This window comes from Aulonocara stuartgranti, assembly GCF_965226115.1.
Source record: "Aulonocara stuartgranti genome assembly, chromosome: 7".
Classification (NCBI taxonomy): domain Eukaryota; kingdom Metazoa; phylum Chordata; class Actinopteri; order Cichliformes; family Cichlidae; genus Aulonocara; species Aulonocara stuartgranti.
Window position 1 is genome coordinate 13,927,278 of NC_138945.1, and position 18,036 is coordinate 13,945,313.

The 18,036-nt window shown below is 38.9% G+C and overlaps 1 protein-coding gene across 1 annotated transcript; it reads right to left on the reverse strand.

Moving 5' to 3' along the window:
- Nucleotides 1-9,587: 9,587 nt before the first annotated feature.
- mat2al (methionine adenosyltransferase II, alpha-like) lies at nt 9,588-17,980 on the reverse strand. The gene is made up of 10 exons (XM_082542198.1): nt 17,925-17,980; nt 14,140-14,235; nt 12,598-12,675; nt 12,073-12,195; nt 11,861-11,973; nt 10,959-11,102; nt 10,631-10,849; nt 10,355-10,537; nt 10,101-10,234; nt 9,588-10,021 (listed from the first exon to the last, which is right to left on the reverse strand). The coding sequence occupies exons 1-10, from the start codon at nt 17,962-17,964 to the stop codon at nt 9,919-9,921; spliced, it is 1,233 nt and encodes a 410-aa protein (XP_082398324.1). The 5' UTR covers nt 17,965-17,980; the 3' UTR covers nt 9,588-9,918.
- Between the last annotated feature and the right edge of the window lie 56 nt (nt 17,981-18,036).

Here is an 18,036-nt window from a genome sequence, read left to right on the forward strand (position 1 = left end):
AATTTTATAGCTTGAGGGTGAACAAAATAAATGAAAGGCGAGCGATTGTATCCAAATTCCCTAAAGGTGATTAAACTTAAATGTGTAAAGTCTCGGCAGGGAGATTTAGCCCTAAATAATTAACAATGCCGTATTATATTGCTATAAGAATAATTCTGCCTCAAAAATGCTGCATGTGTTTTATAACATTCATGCATCTTAAAAATAATTGAAGGGCCTGTGCGCTACTTAATATTTCATCCCCCTCTGCCTTTTTCCAAATTTTCACAGGCTGAACGATGGCTTTTGCACCCCCAAAAAAGGATATGAATTTTTCAGGCTTTTTAAATAATTAAGCTCAAAGTGTTTGGGGGGGCAGCAAAGCCCTGATAAACTAATCTGAGATGGAGGAGCAGGAATAAGGTCTGAGAGGGACATTAGAAATTTATTATTTTATCAGCAGCTATTTATTATTAACATAGAGAGATCCCATTAGCATTCATAGACAAAGGGACTCCTGGGAGGATGCCCTGTGGATTTCAAGGTGATACATTAAAAGAGAAAAGTTTAAGGAGGGGAAAGTGTCTGCTCCAGCCCCTGATCTGCATATTAGCCAACATCTTTCAGTCAGTGAAGTCAGCAGGATTTCTCTTGGTGGATTTTGTGAGTGGATGGCAGATTTAAGATGTGGAAATGAATCGTTCTGACTTCACAAAGTCAGCTACTGAATACTTGATGGTAGAAACTCAGAAGAAGTAAAGAAACAGGGCACAGAGCCCTTTCAGATCACTGCCATCACAGTGTGTACAGATGTTTTTGTTACTATGATGATAAACCTTAAAGACTGTAGTGAATTTACACCACCACTACCAACAGGTCTCCATTTTTCTTGTTAACATTTTAGCATGTATGTATGCTAACGTTCAGAGTAGATCTAGAAGACACATTTCACCTTCTCTTAATCCTGTTACACCCAACATTGATTGCAGTTCAACTGGGGTTGCAATACAGGCCCTCAAGGTATGAATGGAGTCAAATGACTAAAATTATTATTTACACCTGCATCTAGACGAAAAACCCCTTTCTTTGTCTTTTGCACATATATTATTAATAATATATGCAAATTTCTGATAAAATAACAATTATGTCCTTCAGTTTTTTTCTTACAGGGAAACTGATTTTGCGCATTGCATTAAGCATTTAAGACAGAACACACTAACATGATGGTTCAGATACAATAACTAGATGTTGGAAGCCTGATTGTTTATAATGTTTTGTACAGTCACTATGCATTGTACTTGTATGACTACGCATCTGACAAAAAAAGAACCTTGGATCTGATTAAATCAAAATACTCATTTTATTGAATACACCTGTTCAACTCCTGGTTAACACAAATATCTGTCAGCCAATCAATCAGCCAGGAAAGGTGATTTAAGTGACTTTGAATATGACGTGGTTGTTGGTGCAAGATGAGCTGGTTTGAGTGTGGGCCATTGTGGCTCAAGAGTTGGCAGTTCGCCTTGTTGCTGGTTCAAGCCCCGGCTCTGACAGTCTCGGTCGTTGTGTCTTTGGGCACTTCACCCGTTGCCTACTGGTGGTGGTCAGAGGGCCCGGTGGCGCTGGTGTCCAGCAGCCTTGCTTCTGTCAGTGCACCCCAGGGTAGCTGTGGCTGCAATGCTTGCCATCACCAGTGTGTGTGGATGACTGAATGTAAAATGTTTTGGGGCTATATAAATACAGGCCATTTACCATTGAAGAAACTACTACTACTGATCTAGGATCAAACCTTTAGGAAGGGCTCAGCCTTTAATCATAATATGCATATATTGTCTTGCTATTAATATTAATGGAATATGCTGCTTGCAAACACATTCAGTCCCTTTCACCTTTGCAAACCTAAATTCAACTGGGTACACATTAAAATGTTGCAAATATTCAAAAGCAATCTAATTAGTTGACCTACAGTAGTGTATAAGAATGTTTCAGAATAAATAATGACAGTTTTCAATATAGCATTAATTTATTAATTTAATTAAAAAATACACACACATACATTGCCACTCCATCTGGACAAAATGCAAACTAGTAATAGAATTTCTTTCACATTAAAGTTTTCTAACACATATAAATCCTCCCTTTAATGTACAGAATTAACTCGGCATATCAGATATGCAGATATGGGGTGAAGAATAGATTTGTGGTCTGTCACTTCAACATAATGGAAACTATCCTGTTCAAGTCAATGTATAATGAAATGGATCCTGTTAAATGGTACCGTTCATATCAATTCATATGTTTGGTTTAGAGTGTGAAAATATTACATCTTTATAATTTTGTTGACTTTTATTCCACTCGTACCTGTTTCTTTTTGCTCTCTCTCCTTTTGCTGTCATCCAGCTCTCTTCTAACCTTTTCGATCCTCCTCTTTCAAGCTTTGTGCTGAAACCAAAAAGTAAATGTAACAGTGAAACAAAATTTACCACCCAATAAAAGGCTCATTTATAATCACTTCACTAAAAATATTCTTACTGAACTAGACTGCTGCTGGCCACTGACAGGTAACATCACTCTGACTTAATCTCTAGAGCTCTGCTGTAATATAAACAAAAACTGAAGCTCAATTCGAGCAGAACAGGAAGCTAACAAAGTACACCTGCTCCTTGGTTTGCAACTAGTGATATACCAACAGACTTATAACTTAGAAAGCTTAATTAGCTAATAATCTCTAACAATCTGGCCTACATTACATTTTTGGTGCTATTTATAGAATAAATATATATAACCAAGACTGGACTTATTTTCATTGTAACCTGTTTCCAGTGGACAAGTTGGGAAAAGATAATATTAGAAGACAATGTTATTTTTCAGGATGCTATATATCTAATTTTGGGATGATTGAGCACTCACCAATGTCCACTGGGATTTTTCCATACAGCCACCTCTATGGTTGACAGACAATGTTTGGTAAAAGAGGAAATATCCAGTAAGTTCTCTGGGATCTTGTTGATACCAGTCATTACAACCAAAGTATCCAGAACAGTATCTGTGAATGCACTACACATCAAAGCTTGACGCAGCAGAAGACTAAATCATCCGTTCTTAAACTTAGAATTTACAAAACGGATTCAATATGACTTGAGATGAGTGGCAGAGCTCATAAACTCAACAGGAAAATCTTTACAGGAGAGAGGTGAAGAAGAAAGCGCAGGAAGAGCGGAGTGGGTGGTGACGAGCGTCAGGGGTGACTTGTGAGATAAGGATAGCAGCAAGTGTGAAAGGGAAGGTTTACAAGATGGTAGTCAGACCTGTTATGATGTATGGTTCAGAGATGGTGGCAGTGACAAAAAGACAGGAGGTGGAGCTGAAGATGCTAAGATTTTTGTTTGTACTAATCAGAATGAACATGATTAGAGAGGAGTATATTAGTGGTACCGCTCAGTTCAAGCTGAAGAAGAAGGTGATAATATTGGCAGCGATGGCAAAAAGTACAATCTTCACTTACACAGAAATATATATACTGTGTGAAAAATACTCAAGTACTTATTCAGTGAATCAATTTCCTATTCCTGACATTTTAGTTGAATGGCTTTGCCTCCCTAAACATACAAATGAGCACAGTTAGGTGTTAAAATTGGATTTGTCAGATGGAATCCAAAGTTTAGCTGCAGTGGGTCAGGCAGGTAAAAAAAAAACAAATAGAAATAACTCACAATCATTTCTATTTTGAGCTCCAGCAGCGTTTCTTTGTGTGCAGGTTGTCATCAGCTGACGTGTGCTGCTACCATTCTGAGATTTACTGCTCTTTTGTGGATTTAGCCAACTGAATTTAACAATCTATAAGCTGGCAATACATGAGCTATATCATGACTGCTTTCCAAACCCTAGTATAAAGCTAGTGCAAAGGTGGAATTCAGTGAGTGACTCTAACCAACATCATCAGCTTACATTCAAATTATATGTCTGCTACTCCTAATGTAAGCTAACATTGATTATGAATACCACATCTTCTCTGTACTAGACCAGCATAATGCAACCAAAGTACAAAGTACAATGCAGTCCAAACCAACCTGTTTGGCCTGCACTAAACTGCCTAGTATATTCATGCAACCTATGAATAACACAGAGTCCAAATACTTCGATTTGTTTTGCAAAACATTTCACAATATGAAAAAAAACCCTTCAGCAACACATCATCTGTAGATATACGTTCAAAAACCTTTAAAATCAATTAGGACATGTAAGCTTTAAATTCCTAGTTTATCAAATGTTACTGAAGGGTGTTTACCTTTAAAAATAATTTCCTCTTTTCTTCTCCTCTTCTGTCTTTCTTTATATTTAGAAACCTCGGATTCTTTTTTCTCCCTGGGAAACAACAGCAGCCATAACTTTAGCTAGCAGACATGATGTGTGACAAACTGCACACATTGTGTTTGTGTAGTGTGTTTGCCGAAATTTGCTGATCAATTAGACATTATGGGGCGATCGTGGCTCAAGAGTTGGGAGTTCGCCTTGTAATCGGAAGGTTGCCGGTTCGAGCCCCGGCTTGGACAGTCTCGGTCGTTGTGTCCTTGGGCAAGACACTTCACCCGTTGCCTACTGGTGGTGGTCAGAGGGCCCGGTGGCGCCAGTGTCCGGCAGCCTCGCCTCTGTCAGTGCGCCCCAGGGTGGCTGTGGCTACAATGTAGCTTGCCATCACCAGTGTGTGAATGGGTGGATGACTGGATATGTAAAGCGCTTTGAGGTCCTCAGGGACTAGTAAAGCGCTATACAAATACAGGCCATTTACCATTTTTACCATTTTGCATTTGAAATTACCTTTCAACTTTAAAAATGTTACTCCCTGTATGCTTGCACTTCTTCTGTAGTGCTATTTAAGTGCTTCTCTGACTATTAGACATAAACTACTGCAAGTATAAAAATACAATTATTTGCTAAGATGTTTACCTTAATAAAGTGGTATTAACAATTATCTCTTAATCAATGTTATGTTTACAGGGTTTTTCTGTTGTATTTTGTTTGTTTGGGGGGGGGGGGGGGGGGGGTGATATTTGGCTGGCTTTGCAATAAATTTGCCACAATGTTAACTTTTAAACTTATATTTTCATTTTGTGAGCTACTGTGGTGGTATTTGGATACTGGAACTCATGGCTTCCTGGCTTCTATAGAATCCTACTAGAGCCCTGTGTGGTCAATTAAGCAAATTCACACTCGTAGAAAAGCCTCTGGCGTCTTGTCACAATGTGCAAAGACCAAGTAAAGTCAAGTATAACCAGACAGAGGGGTCTTTAAAAAAATATACAAAATCTGTGTGTCTGCTTAATGTGTGTGAGAGAGAGATGGATGGAGAAGTCTTCCCATCCTTTTGAAAATCATAAGAGACCAGCTGAGAAAGAAATCCAGCTCAGCTTAAACCGGTCCACATATGCCAACACACACACACACACACACACACACACACACACACACACACACACACACACACGCACCATACATATGGATGGCCTCTATGAAAATATCCTACAGTCAATCAGGATCTGCAAATTTCATGAGCTGTAGCGGTCCTTCTCCTGAATATCTTAGCAGGTTGTCAAAACAATCAAAGAGCTCTGAGCTCTGAATCAGAAAATCAGCTATTCCAGACTGAAACCGTCTCGTCTCTTCTATCACCAAGCCAATCTGTTCTTATCTCACACCCTCACAGCTGCTGTCCTTATACTGTAACCTTGCTGTGTGCCCAGTCCGAAAAATCTCATTACACTTGAAATTTGAGGGGAAAATGTAGCACCATAGGATTACCTCTTATCATCTGCTACTTGGAGGGAAATCGAAAAAGAAGGGAAGAGAGAGAGAGAGAGTCTACAGCCATGCTAAGTTTTCTGCAAAACTCAAAACATACCTCTGTGCTGAATGCAAATGTTAGTATTAGTGGGGCTGGAATTAAAAATTACTACTATTATGAATTCAGTAAACCGAATGCTGAAAAGCATTTAACTTTTGTTATAACCACTAAGCGAGACTCAGCTTATTCAAGGGGAAACTGCAAAGCTGAAAGATTAAACCAAGGCAGAAGTACTGTGAAAAGCTGCAGTTCCTCTGGGTGCCACTTGAGGCTGCTTCAAAAGTCAGTCAAACCCAGTAGAGCGTCATATTAAAATGCAGTCTATAGTTCAAAAACGGAAGCTCAAAATCCTGTGCGGGATGCTATAACGGCTATGTCTGTTTTTAGATAAAACACGGTGAGGAGGTCCAGCTCCTGGTCATTATTGACCAATTTAAAGAACACAAAGTGACTATCTGGAGAAACCACAGCCAGGCCTCAAACCACTGCCTATGCAACAGAGACACAAATTTTGTTATTTAAAAAAATAATAATAATAATAGCAGGTCATCTTGTAGATGCTGAGCAATCATTGAGCATGAGCTTAAAGGAAATGGTAACTATGACAACATATATGTCCTTCATTGGAGGAAAATATCCAGAACATTTTATAAAAATAAATAAATAATGAATTCTAATTCTGAGAAGATATCGAGAAACACTGAATGATTTTCTTAAGCTCTTCTGGGCCTGTTCCCAGAAAGACTTAATTTTCTGAATAATTATTTTCAAGGAAAAACAATCTGCAGATAGTAGCAGTGTTGAGTGACCTGGACCTGAAGGCAAGGAGAACTTAGCCTTCGGGGTTTTAAAAAATATTTTATATTTCAGTTTAGTTAGGGTTAAAAAATGACAACAGCTCAGGTTAAAAAAACAACAACAACTTTTTAACATAATTAATCACGTCTTACAGAACCTGTCTGATAGAAAGAATTTAAGGCAAACTTCTCCCATGTGCTGCCTGGAGTGGTGTAGCTCCTCTGTGACCAAATACTCATCTCCTCTTTCACCCCGAAAGAACCCATTAATATTCCAAATTAATGCAAATAACCTTAAATGATGAATAATTGCCCCCATATCAAAATTCAATTACTGTTAAACACTGACGAACTGCTGATTGAAAACTATGAATAATTTCTTTGACAGAGTAAGTCTCACACAAATGTGTCTCTCTTGTTAAGAAGGACGGAGTGGTAAAATGTGATAACGAAGGTGAGATTTCATAATAAAAGCACAGTGTAGGTCTTTCTTTTTAAAATACATTATCTTCAGCTGCTGCAAAAATGAAATGCGTTTGTTCCATTTCATTTGTTCATGCGTTTGAGAAATGCCTGGAAAATATGTGAAGTGTGTGGAAGCTGATTTATACAGAAAGCAGTCTGAAATTACAACTTAAAGGATGTTCATAGAATCAGTGGCATTAATAAGTGTTGACATGATCTTGATTAGAAATGTAAGCTCTTTGTATACTCACTATATAAGGTATACTTGTTCAGCTCCTTGTTAATGCAAATATTAATGACTCAATCATATGAAAGCAACACATTCAGGTATGCAACCATGGTCAAGTTCTAATCAAACAGCAGAATGAGGAAGAATGGTGATTTAAGTGACTCTGAACACAGCATGGCTGATCCACTGGCACAATCTGCAGCAAATGAGTGATGTTATCATGTCAACATGGACCAACATCAGATGGCCACCTCTAAAAATAAAAAGCGTATTAGAGTAAAAGAGTATTAGCAAGATGTGCCAAATAAAGTGTCAGTAATATTCAAGTGCTGTGGATACAAATTAGATGTTATTGCTATGAAATTAAATGAAAAATGCTATAAGGTGTTATAGGTGCATAAAGGCTAAAGTCGGTCGTTTTAACACCTCTGAAATATATCAAAGGGAAATCACAAGAATTCTTTTGCACATGTGAGTGTAACCTTTACCAATATAGTACTTCCACTATTAAGGTTTAGACTAAAAACCATTTACAGTATAATACAAAATACAATAAATGTTTTTTATATACTGAATAGGATTTTTGTTAGTGATTTAACAGAAATAAAATGATTTAAGCATATACCACTGAACTAAACTCAATAGTAAAAAATCTTGTGACAAAATAATACCACAAATGCTAAATACAGTCATATTACCAATACCTGTTAGTTTAATGTTTCAACACAGCTAAAAACTGAGTGCAAAAGATTAATTATAAATTTTTAGTATAAAAAGAAAAGTTAAACACTGTATTTAGAGTGTGTTATGCAAAATTCTCATGTTGCAATGAGGTAGAATCAGCTGTTTACACAATGCATAAAACCTGGCTTATTGCAACTGTTAGTGTTTTTATGTCCTTCTGTCTAACAAAAAACTACTAAATAAATAAATCCAATATATGTAAATCTAGATTTCAGCAAATTAATTTAGCTCCATGATTATAAATATTGTATAATTTTGTATTGACGATATAAAGATAAAGATGTCCTTTTCAGATAAATTGTTTTACAAGAGGACATATTTCTGTGATTTTTAAGCTAACATTTACAGAATATTAAGATTGTGATTTATGTTCCTTTAAATATGATAGTCTAATTGTTTTAAAAGGTTTAATATAACGAGTTACCCAGTATCCTCCTGTTCTCTCCATTAGCATGGATGACACATTAGATAAACAAGGCTGTACTTGAGGACAGAGTGGCTGCTTCATGCCTCTGCACACCTCGCTGGACTGATTTCCTTTCACATACTTTTTGGCACAGTGATCATAAAAAACACAAGTTTCAGCTTTTACACTTCCCAACCATTAAATTCATCCAGTTTGCTGCAAACTGGCTGTTCTTTAGCTGCATGGTAAAATGTAGGGCGTTTTGCATGAACTTAAAAGTCAGTATCACTAAATGAATGTATTTCTCTTTTCCCCACATTTCCAACTCACTCCCCCTCTGGACTGAAATCTGACAACATGGTGGTATTATTCATCTCTCTGTGCGCTGCACTTTCATGGAAACACCCGATGTAAGTGTTCACTCTGTGGGTGTATGTCATGTTTTTGCATCAACAAGAAGAATGTCCTCTGGGGGACATTACTCACCAAGCAGAGTGGCTACAAGGCCAAAGGGTCAATCCACCACACACATGATGCAACAGCGCCATCTCCAGGCATGGCATCTGCAGAACATCACTATCAGTCCATTCGTGGAATTTAGCAACGGGTATAATAAACGTCTCCTTGCCAGTGTACTGTTTGTTCTCACCATGCATCTCAAAACGATTGTTTGACTGTTCATAACCAGGACAGCTCGGCAGTTGGTACTGTGGACTAAGTAAGAAGTAAGAAGGTTCTGGTTTGACTCCAGGAGCCAGCTGGGGCCTTCCTGTGTAGAGTTTGCATGTTCACCCTCTTCCCTGCATGCTTTCTCGAGCTTCCTCTTACCTTACCTTACCTTCCTCAAAGACGTGCACATAGGTGTTAATGGGACTGTGAATGGCTGTCTCCCTATGTCGGGGATAAGTTCACCTGGAGTTGGGTAAGTGGAAAAAGTAGATGGATGTTCATGTCCACTTGGTAGAGCCAAAGCAATATTTTTTTAGAGTGAATATGTAGACTGGTTAGTATCTGTATATATTTGTGGGTGGTTACATGATACAGATCATACTTTATTGGTCACTCCATCTTTGAAGTATTTCAAATTAGTGTATTAGTGTTACATGATATTATAATAAAAGTCTGTTTTTATTGCAGCCTTTTAATCAATAAATGTATAGTACAGATATAGATTCTGAATTTTGACAGTGTGTATAAAAGTGACACTTATCTTCAGATGTTTTACAGTAACCATCATACAACAATACATCAATGTGTTGCTTTTTTCTAATTAAAAAAATAGTAATTAATCTTTGTTATAAAAGGTGGTGGCCACGGCTTTTGCAGTTTGAAGCCAGAAATGAGGAGACACTTAAACAGAGAGAAGACATTTAAACAGGTGAATTTAGACATTATTGATTATGTGACACTAAGCAGACTTTACTAGGACACAACTAGAAAACACTCAACACTAAACTCAAAACACCAGAGTCTTCGGCTTTTCCCAAGGGAACTCCTTCCTGCCAAAATGACCGTAGCAGGCAGTGGCCTGGTAAATTGGCTTCTTCAGTCCCAGCTCTCTGTAAAAGCGAAGTGCTACACTGTTAATAAAAGAATCTCTTATCTTTATCAGATGCAACTAGGACAAACTGCACATACTTCACAATCACTCCAGGCCTCAGATCAAAGTTCTTCTGTACGATCTGCAGCAGCTCGTCTTCGTCTCTGTTAGATGTGCCGTAGTGAAACACTGAGATGGAGAGTGGATGGCTCACACCAATAGCATAGGAGATCTTAAGAGCATGGCAGAGTGGACACCAATTATCACACGTTAGACACAAAAACAGTGATGCGAATAAAGAGTGAAATACTTTCTTTACACGTTGATCCCCTTAATGCCATTCGATTGTCACCTGAACGAGAGCTCGCCTGCACAGTCCAGCCTTGACAAGTGACTTGGCTACCCAACGTGCTGCATAAGCTCCAGACCGATCTACTTTGGAATAGTCCTTTCCAGAGAAAGCCCCTCCTCCGTGCCCACCCCATCCTCCGTAGGTATCCACTATGATTTTACGTCCTGTGAGTCCCGCATCTCCCTGTTGATGTATAAAAAACGTCAAAGGCATATCATTCATGCCCTCACATCGGATGAAAATCACAATTTACTACAGGCTTTAGTCATTCCTAACCTGTGGACCCCCAAAAAGGAATTTCCCACTCGGCAGCAGATGGTAGATGGTGTTATCATCCAGGTACTTGGCAGGAATGACAGCCTTCACCACCTTCTCCATTAGGTTGCATCTGATCTCCTCCAGGGTGATGTCAGGACTGTGCTGTACTGAGATCACCACAGTGTGGACACGCAGGGGCTCCATGGCTCCCATGTTGTCTCGATACTCCACGGTGACCTACAGAAGAGAAACCAAAAAGCAGAGAGGGTATAGTTTCATCCATAATATTAAAGGAAAAACACAAAAAAGATGAAGTGTGCAAGATTTTCCTTGTGAAAAAGCTTACCTGTGATTTGGAGTCTGGCTGTATCCAAGGACAGTCTCCATTCCGCGACAGCTCCTTCATCCTGTAGTTTAGTTTATGAGCCAGAAGCAGGGTCAACGGCATGCACTCCTCAGTCTCATCCGTGGCATAGCCAAACATCAAGCCCTTAAGGGTGAAAGGCCAGTTACATAACAGTTTGTATTTAAATCTTTAATTGCAAATATTTACAAATTATGTCTCTGAAAAATATGAAGTGTTTTGCAAATAAGTTGTTGCTTGGTTTGCCACTTGAATATCTCAACAAATAAGCTTACACAGTCATTCCAAGTAAATGAAACCCTGTAGTGAAGGTAATGCCTTGACCCCCTTTTCCCATATTTTTTATTTAGTGCTAAAAATCAAGTTTTTCCAAACAGTCCTTCGGTGAATACACCATTTAAAAATTCTAAAGGGAGGCGAGGGAGTAGCGCCAATCATCAGTTTATTCACGATTTCTGAAAAACTGGAAATTCCTTGTGGTTACATGATATACACACACACACACACACACACACATTAATCTTTTATGAATATTATAGCAAAAAAATGTAAATAATAATTTACTTGGGAAGAAATAGTTCTACTTCATTAAAGAGATCAGAGACAGTAAGAGTTACACAAAAATATGTATGAAAGTTGTGACGTCGTTTCTTATGGGTAGTTTTCAGTATTTGAATGTCAAAAGAGTTACAATCAGAATTATGACTTTTTTCAATATTTTCATCTTTAAATTACAAAATTGTTGATTTATGAATTTCCTATGCCTTTGCTGCTGAACCAAAAACATAAAAAAAGGATTAATGTGTTTATTATTGGCCTCCTAATCCTAGCCCCAACTCCAAAATACTTATTCAAACATGGTGGCTGAAAATCAAATACTGAACCTGGTCCCCTGCACCGATATCCTCCTGATCCCTGCCTTCGAACACACAGTCTGAGATCTCCGCACACTGCGGCTCCAGAGCCACTAGTACATTGCAGGTCTTGTAGTCAAAGCCTGCACATCACAGTTGAAAAAATATCAGCAACACTCTTTGACTCTGACTTTCTGTAAAACCACGTAATCAAAAGAATACCAATTTCATCCATAGTTTACCTTTTGAGGAGTCATCATAGCCAATCTTCTTAACGGTGTTTCGCACGACTGTCTGGAGGTCTACCGTGGCTTTGGATGTTACTTCTCCAACTAGTAAAATCATGCCAGTCTTTGCCACACATTCTGTAAAAAATTGAAACGAATACTGTGAGCGAGTCTCAGGAAGAGAGGAAGAAGATGGTTTGTTATCTGAAACTGCATTTATTTCGTCATCCAAGAGGAACCCAGAAGAAAAATGCTGACCTGAACTTTGATCTAAAAGGCAAACACTGTTTAATTATTAGTTACCAAATTAGCCTACCTTTGCAGCTACATTCAAAACGAATTGAACTTTATTCACTCTAAAGATCTGTTAGTACTATTAGTTCTGACACACCACGATCCATGCTCCATTCTCCACCAACAACTCTCATCGTTCACATAACAATAGCAGATGATTTGGAATTTCTGTGTTGAATTCCTGACGGAAATCTTACTAAGTAGTGAAAACGTTATCACGCCAATCTAATAAAACTGGAAACTTACCACAGGCCACTTTAGAGTCAGGGTCTTGACTTAGGTACGCATCGAGCACAGCATCACTAATCTGATCACACATTTTATCTGTGAACACAAAATCAGTATGTAAAAAATTCTAATTGGGCAACAATAAAGTAAAGTGAAATAAAATAAATACATTCTGCAGATTTGTATTCACTTTGAATCCTGATATGTTGTAGAAGGATAATAATATATAAAATATGATAACAATGTTTATTTTTACATTTTTTTTTTTTTTTTTTTATTTCGCCTGTCCCATTTGGTTCTTTAGCCATCAGAATTGTTGTCTGAAGACCAACAAGGATACCCAATGGATTTACTTTGCCAAATGGATCATCGTGGCATTGCCGTATTGGTCCATTTGGTCGATCTTTGTTTTTATTATTTATTATATTTTATTTTCAGATGTTACAGACGGGACAGACATGAGTGAGAGATAGGAAAGGGAGAAAGAAAGAGGAAGGAAAGGAAAAACAGAAGGGGAGAGGGACAGTGAGAAAGGGGGGGAGAAAAAAAATAAAAATCTCCTGGATCACCTGTTGAGAGAAGAATAGAAAACAAGCAAAAAAAGACAAAAAAAACCCAAAACAAAGCAACATACTAAACACAACACCATCACCATCACTAAGTGTAAACAGCAGTAAATACTAAATATTCAATGTTGTTGTGCAGCACGCAGGACAGATGTGCTTCGAAGTAGCAGCCAAGAAAGGTGTAATTTGGGTCTACGAGCAGTGAACACCCGTGTGCATACAATGTTTATTTTTACTAAGCGATGTATTAAAGAAGTGTGGGTCAAAATTCCTCCACAATGATGAAAAATTAAGTCATAGATTATTTCAAGTCACTACTAATAAAGGCGATTCTACAAGCTACTTAGTTTGCATCATAATTGTATACTTAATCATACCAAGAAAACCACTTAACATATTTTCTAAAATGCTGAACTTTTCCAATAAATATTTTTCTCCTCCCACCTTTTGAGATTATCATGCTTTCTTTTCAAAGATGTTTAAAGTATGTTTAGTATTGAAGCTTCAATCTTGTTTAAATATTAAAACTACTTTAAATAAATTTTTATGTCACATTTTTGGCAATTTGCATATTTAATTTCAATTTTGGTTTAAATTATATTTCACGCTCTAGTGTTAGTTATAAAAAACATCTTAATTATTTAAGGTTCTCATTTTATTTATATTTTTAAAAAATTGAATTTAGGATATAACATTTAATTATTCTGCCGCAAAAATAAATTTTTGAATATTTTAACATTCATATTCTCATTTAACGGAAATAACTGAAGTGTTAATTGACCATCATTATTTGCCCCCAATATCAGTTTTGAGTAAAATGATCTTCCATACACTTGTGTAGTTTGCTAACATCACGGCTGTGGTGAGTTACAAGGACAGACAATGTATGTGTGCATGTCCAGACATGTCCAAGTGTCTCTGATACATCCATGTGTGAATGTCTAGCTGGACATTGTTCGTTACACTGTGAGACATGAGTACAGCACTAGCCTACCGGAGTGTCCTTCTCCAACAGACTCCGACGTGAACAGGAAAGTCTTCCCGCTGCGGGTTCCGCTACCTTGGTTCATCTTCTGCTCGTCGACAGTCGCTGCAGAAAAGTTGAATTCAGCGGGTCAAAATGAAGCAAAGGGCAATCGTACCGATGTAGGTTTGCTTTATAAAGTGAAAGCTGCCTGTGATGTTCGCCGGCGCCGATTATATAAAGCAATGATTAACTCTGAAGGTTGAAGATAACTGTGATTTAGAAACTCCAGAAAGCAACTGATGAAACCTTTCATCAGTAGTCGTGCAGGAAAACACGATACATCAGCACACCGTAGAAGTAATTTCCGTTTCAGGATCTGCAAACAGCTGTAATGGCTGAAGAAGGAATGTTTGCAAGCTCGGGCAGCCTCAAGATGGCACTGTTGGGATGCATTTTCTTTTTTATATTGAACTTGTCACTCCCACTCCATGTATCTCACAGCTTTGGGCTAACAAATGAAGACTTTTCTAGAAAACACATTCCCAGCTTCTAAAATTATATGGAATATATTTAGACTGAGCCACTTAACAGGGCAGGGGCGGATCTACAGGTGCCCACCAGCTGAACCCACCCCCCACTTACAGTTTTATGTCCTTAAAAGTTACTTTAAAAAACTAACTGTTTTAACTTACCTACCTAAAAAAATCGGGTTTGTCTTCTTAGAAGAGATTATATTAGAATAAATCGTTTTAAAGTGTTTTTGTGGATATTTTGTTGACTCCACTTGCATAAAGGGGATTTTTACTACTTCACTGAAGAGACATGTGCGACACTGCCTAGACCTCTTTGCCCCCAATGTAAAGTTTTCTAGAGCCACGTTTTCTAGATTAATTGTTCATCATGTAATAATAAAACTACAGACAAAACACTGGTTCTATAAAAGCATGCGCTCCAAAGAGAAATACACAGAGGCAATTTACTCAAATCTCTTACTGTGTGTAACTCAACTAATTATGAATACTTGCTTGCATTGTGATTGTAGCTGGATAAGCCTATTAAGACCATGGATACAACTTTTTTTAATGCTTCATATTAAAGAAAAGAAACATAATGTTTAGTGATGCAAAGACTTGTAATATTAGTTTCTTCTGTGATTTAGCTGTTCAGTATTCACTCTTTTAGCTTCTCCATCTGTCCACCAGATGCCATCAGACTTTGCTCCTCACCCAGTCACCTGATTCACTTATCTGCACTAACCCATGATCTGTAGCCACACCCATTCACACACCTGCTTCCCTTTACCCCTCAGTTTGCAGTCCTACCCATTACTTCATCTGGCAAGTAACCAACCTGTATCTGTCCTCTCCCTTTCAGCCTAAGGCTACCTTTTTTGTACCAGTGACTTCAAGCAAGCCAGCATTGATGCACACTTAAAGATTTGTCTTTATTATTTCCACTTCAGTAATCCACAGCTACTGTTAGTATTTGGCAAGCATTCTCCCTCTCAATGATCAGTTCCCACAACTCACACCCAGATCTTCTTTATTAGAGAAGTACATCCTGAGCTCAGTAAATAGAATTAATGGTTGAATGGCTTCAGTATTTATGTGTTACTAATGCTTTATTTTTCTTTGACTGCTACACAATCTTCAGTTATTCCTTGTCCTTTCAGCAGAAAAATGACACACAAATGAACACACATCAGGTCAGGAGACAACTGAGGAAGCTTCGCCCCAGAAAGGCAGCAGGCCCAGACAAGGTGTGTCCTAGGATGCTAAAGGCGTGTGCTGCTGAACTTGGGGAGCCGCTACAACGAGTCTTCAACCTCAGTCTGCGACTGGGGAGAGTGCCCGCCCTATGGAAGACATCCTGCATCGTCCCGGTCCCCAAAAAGAACCGGCCCAATGAGCTGAATGACTTCCGACCGGTGGCACTGACGTCACATCTTATGAAGACTCTAGAGCGGCTCTTCCTCAACCTCCTCCGACCACAGGTACAACATGCCCAGGACCCACTACAGTTTGCATACAAGGCGGGTGTCGGAGTGGAGGATGCCATCCTGTACCTCCTACACAGAGCCCACTCACACCTGGATGGGGGAAAAGGCACGGTCAGGATCCTGTTTCTTGACTTTTCCAGTGCCTTTAATACCATCCGGCCCTGTATGCTTCAAGAAAAACTGAACAGGATGGAGGTGGACCCCTGCCTGGTGGCTTGGATCTCCGACTACCTCACCGACAGACCACAGTACGTCAGGCTGAAGGACATCACGTCTGACACAGTGGTCAGCAGCACAGGAGCACCACAGGGAACTGTGCTGTCCCCTCTTCTCTTCACCCTGTACACCTCTGACTTCTGCTACAACTCTGAATTATGCCACATTCAGAAGTTTGCAGACGACACAGCCATCATGGGGTGTATCTGGGATGATCAGGAAGAGGAGTACAGAAGTCTGGTGAGGAACTTTGTCGCATGGAGTCACACAAACCACCTGCAACTCAACACCTCAAAGACTAAGGAACTGGTTGTGGACTTCGGGAGGTCTAGAGCAGGTCCACTGTCGGTTCAGATAGAGGGGGAGGAGGTGGAGGTGGTCAACAAGTACAAGTACCTCGGGCTGTGGGTGGACAATAAACTGGACTGGTCATGCAACACAGAGCACCTGTATAAAAAAGCCCAAAGCCGACTGTACTTCCTCAGGAGGCTGCGGTCTTTTAACATCTGCAGGAAGCTCCTGAGGATGTTTTACCAGTCGGTGGTTGCTGGAGTACTTTTCTATGCTGTGGTGTGCTGGGGGAGCAGCACAGCAAAGAAGGACTCATCCAGGCTGGAGAAACTGATCAGGAGGGCTAGCTCTGTGGTCGGCATGAAGCTGGACACTCTGGTGACAGTGGCAGAGAAAAGGACATTAAAGAAACTGATGGACATTATGGACAATGCCAGACATCCTCTGCACACGGCCATTAACAACCAGAAGAGTCTGTTCAGTGACAGGTTGCTTCTCCCAAAGACAAGAACTAACAGACTTAAAAACTCCTTTGTCCCACACGCCATCAGACTGTTTAACTCCTCTCTGGAGGGGAGAGGGAGGGGAAACAGGAGGACAAAGGAGGGAACAACTAAGCTGTAGTGCCTCTTCACCTCACTGTGCAATACCTTTTGTGCAATACTTTTGTAAATAGTCAACGGTGCAATAGACTCAATACTTGAAATGTGCAATTCACTTGTATTTTTATTTTTATTCCTATTTATTCTATTTATCCCCTTCATATATTTTATTTATATTGTCTCTGTATTTATATATATGTGTGTGTGTATAACTCTGTAACTTCTGTCGGTGCTGTGCTTTTTTGGAAATCGAATTTCCCAGAGGAACCCACCCGAGGGATTAATAAAGTTCTATCTTATCTTATCTTATCTTACATGCACACAAACACTACTGTGTTGCACTGTGGGGGAAGAAAGCTGAAACAGCAAAAAAAAAAAAACTGTAAATGAAGCACAATTTGGTGTGAAAACAAGACATACAAAACCTACACACATAACATATCCAGGCCCCGCAGGCTAACCCACTGTGTTAATCTAACGGTTATATTGTTAAAATAATATTCAACTTGTATCCCATATTGCAGCTTTATTTCTGAATCACCGAAGACGATTTAAAAAGGCAAAGGCCATGCAAAAATGACCAGAAATAGATATGATACATTGATGAGACAGCTTACAGACACTGGTAAATAGTGCGTCTTGTGACCTGTTTTATATAACATATTTTCAAAAGTTTTCTAGTAATTACATAAAAAGGGGCTAACCTGCACTAAACCGACGCTTGAATATGTTAGAATGAAGCATAATTTCACAACAGAACTTTCAAACTGTCATGTGTGGGCTGCTACACTGGTGAAATAACAAACTGCACAACAC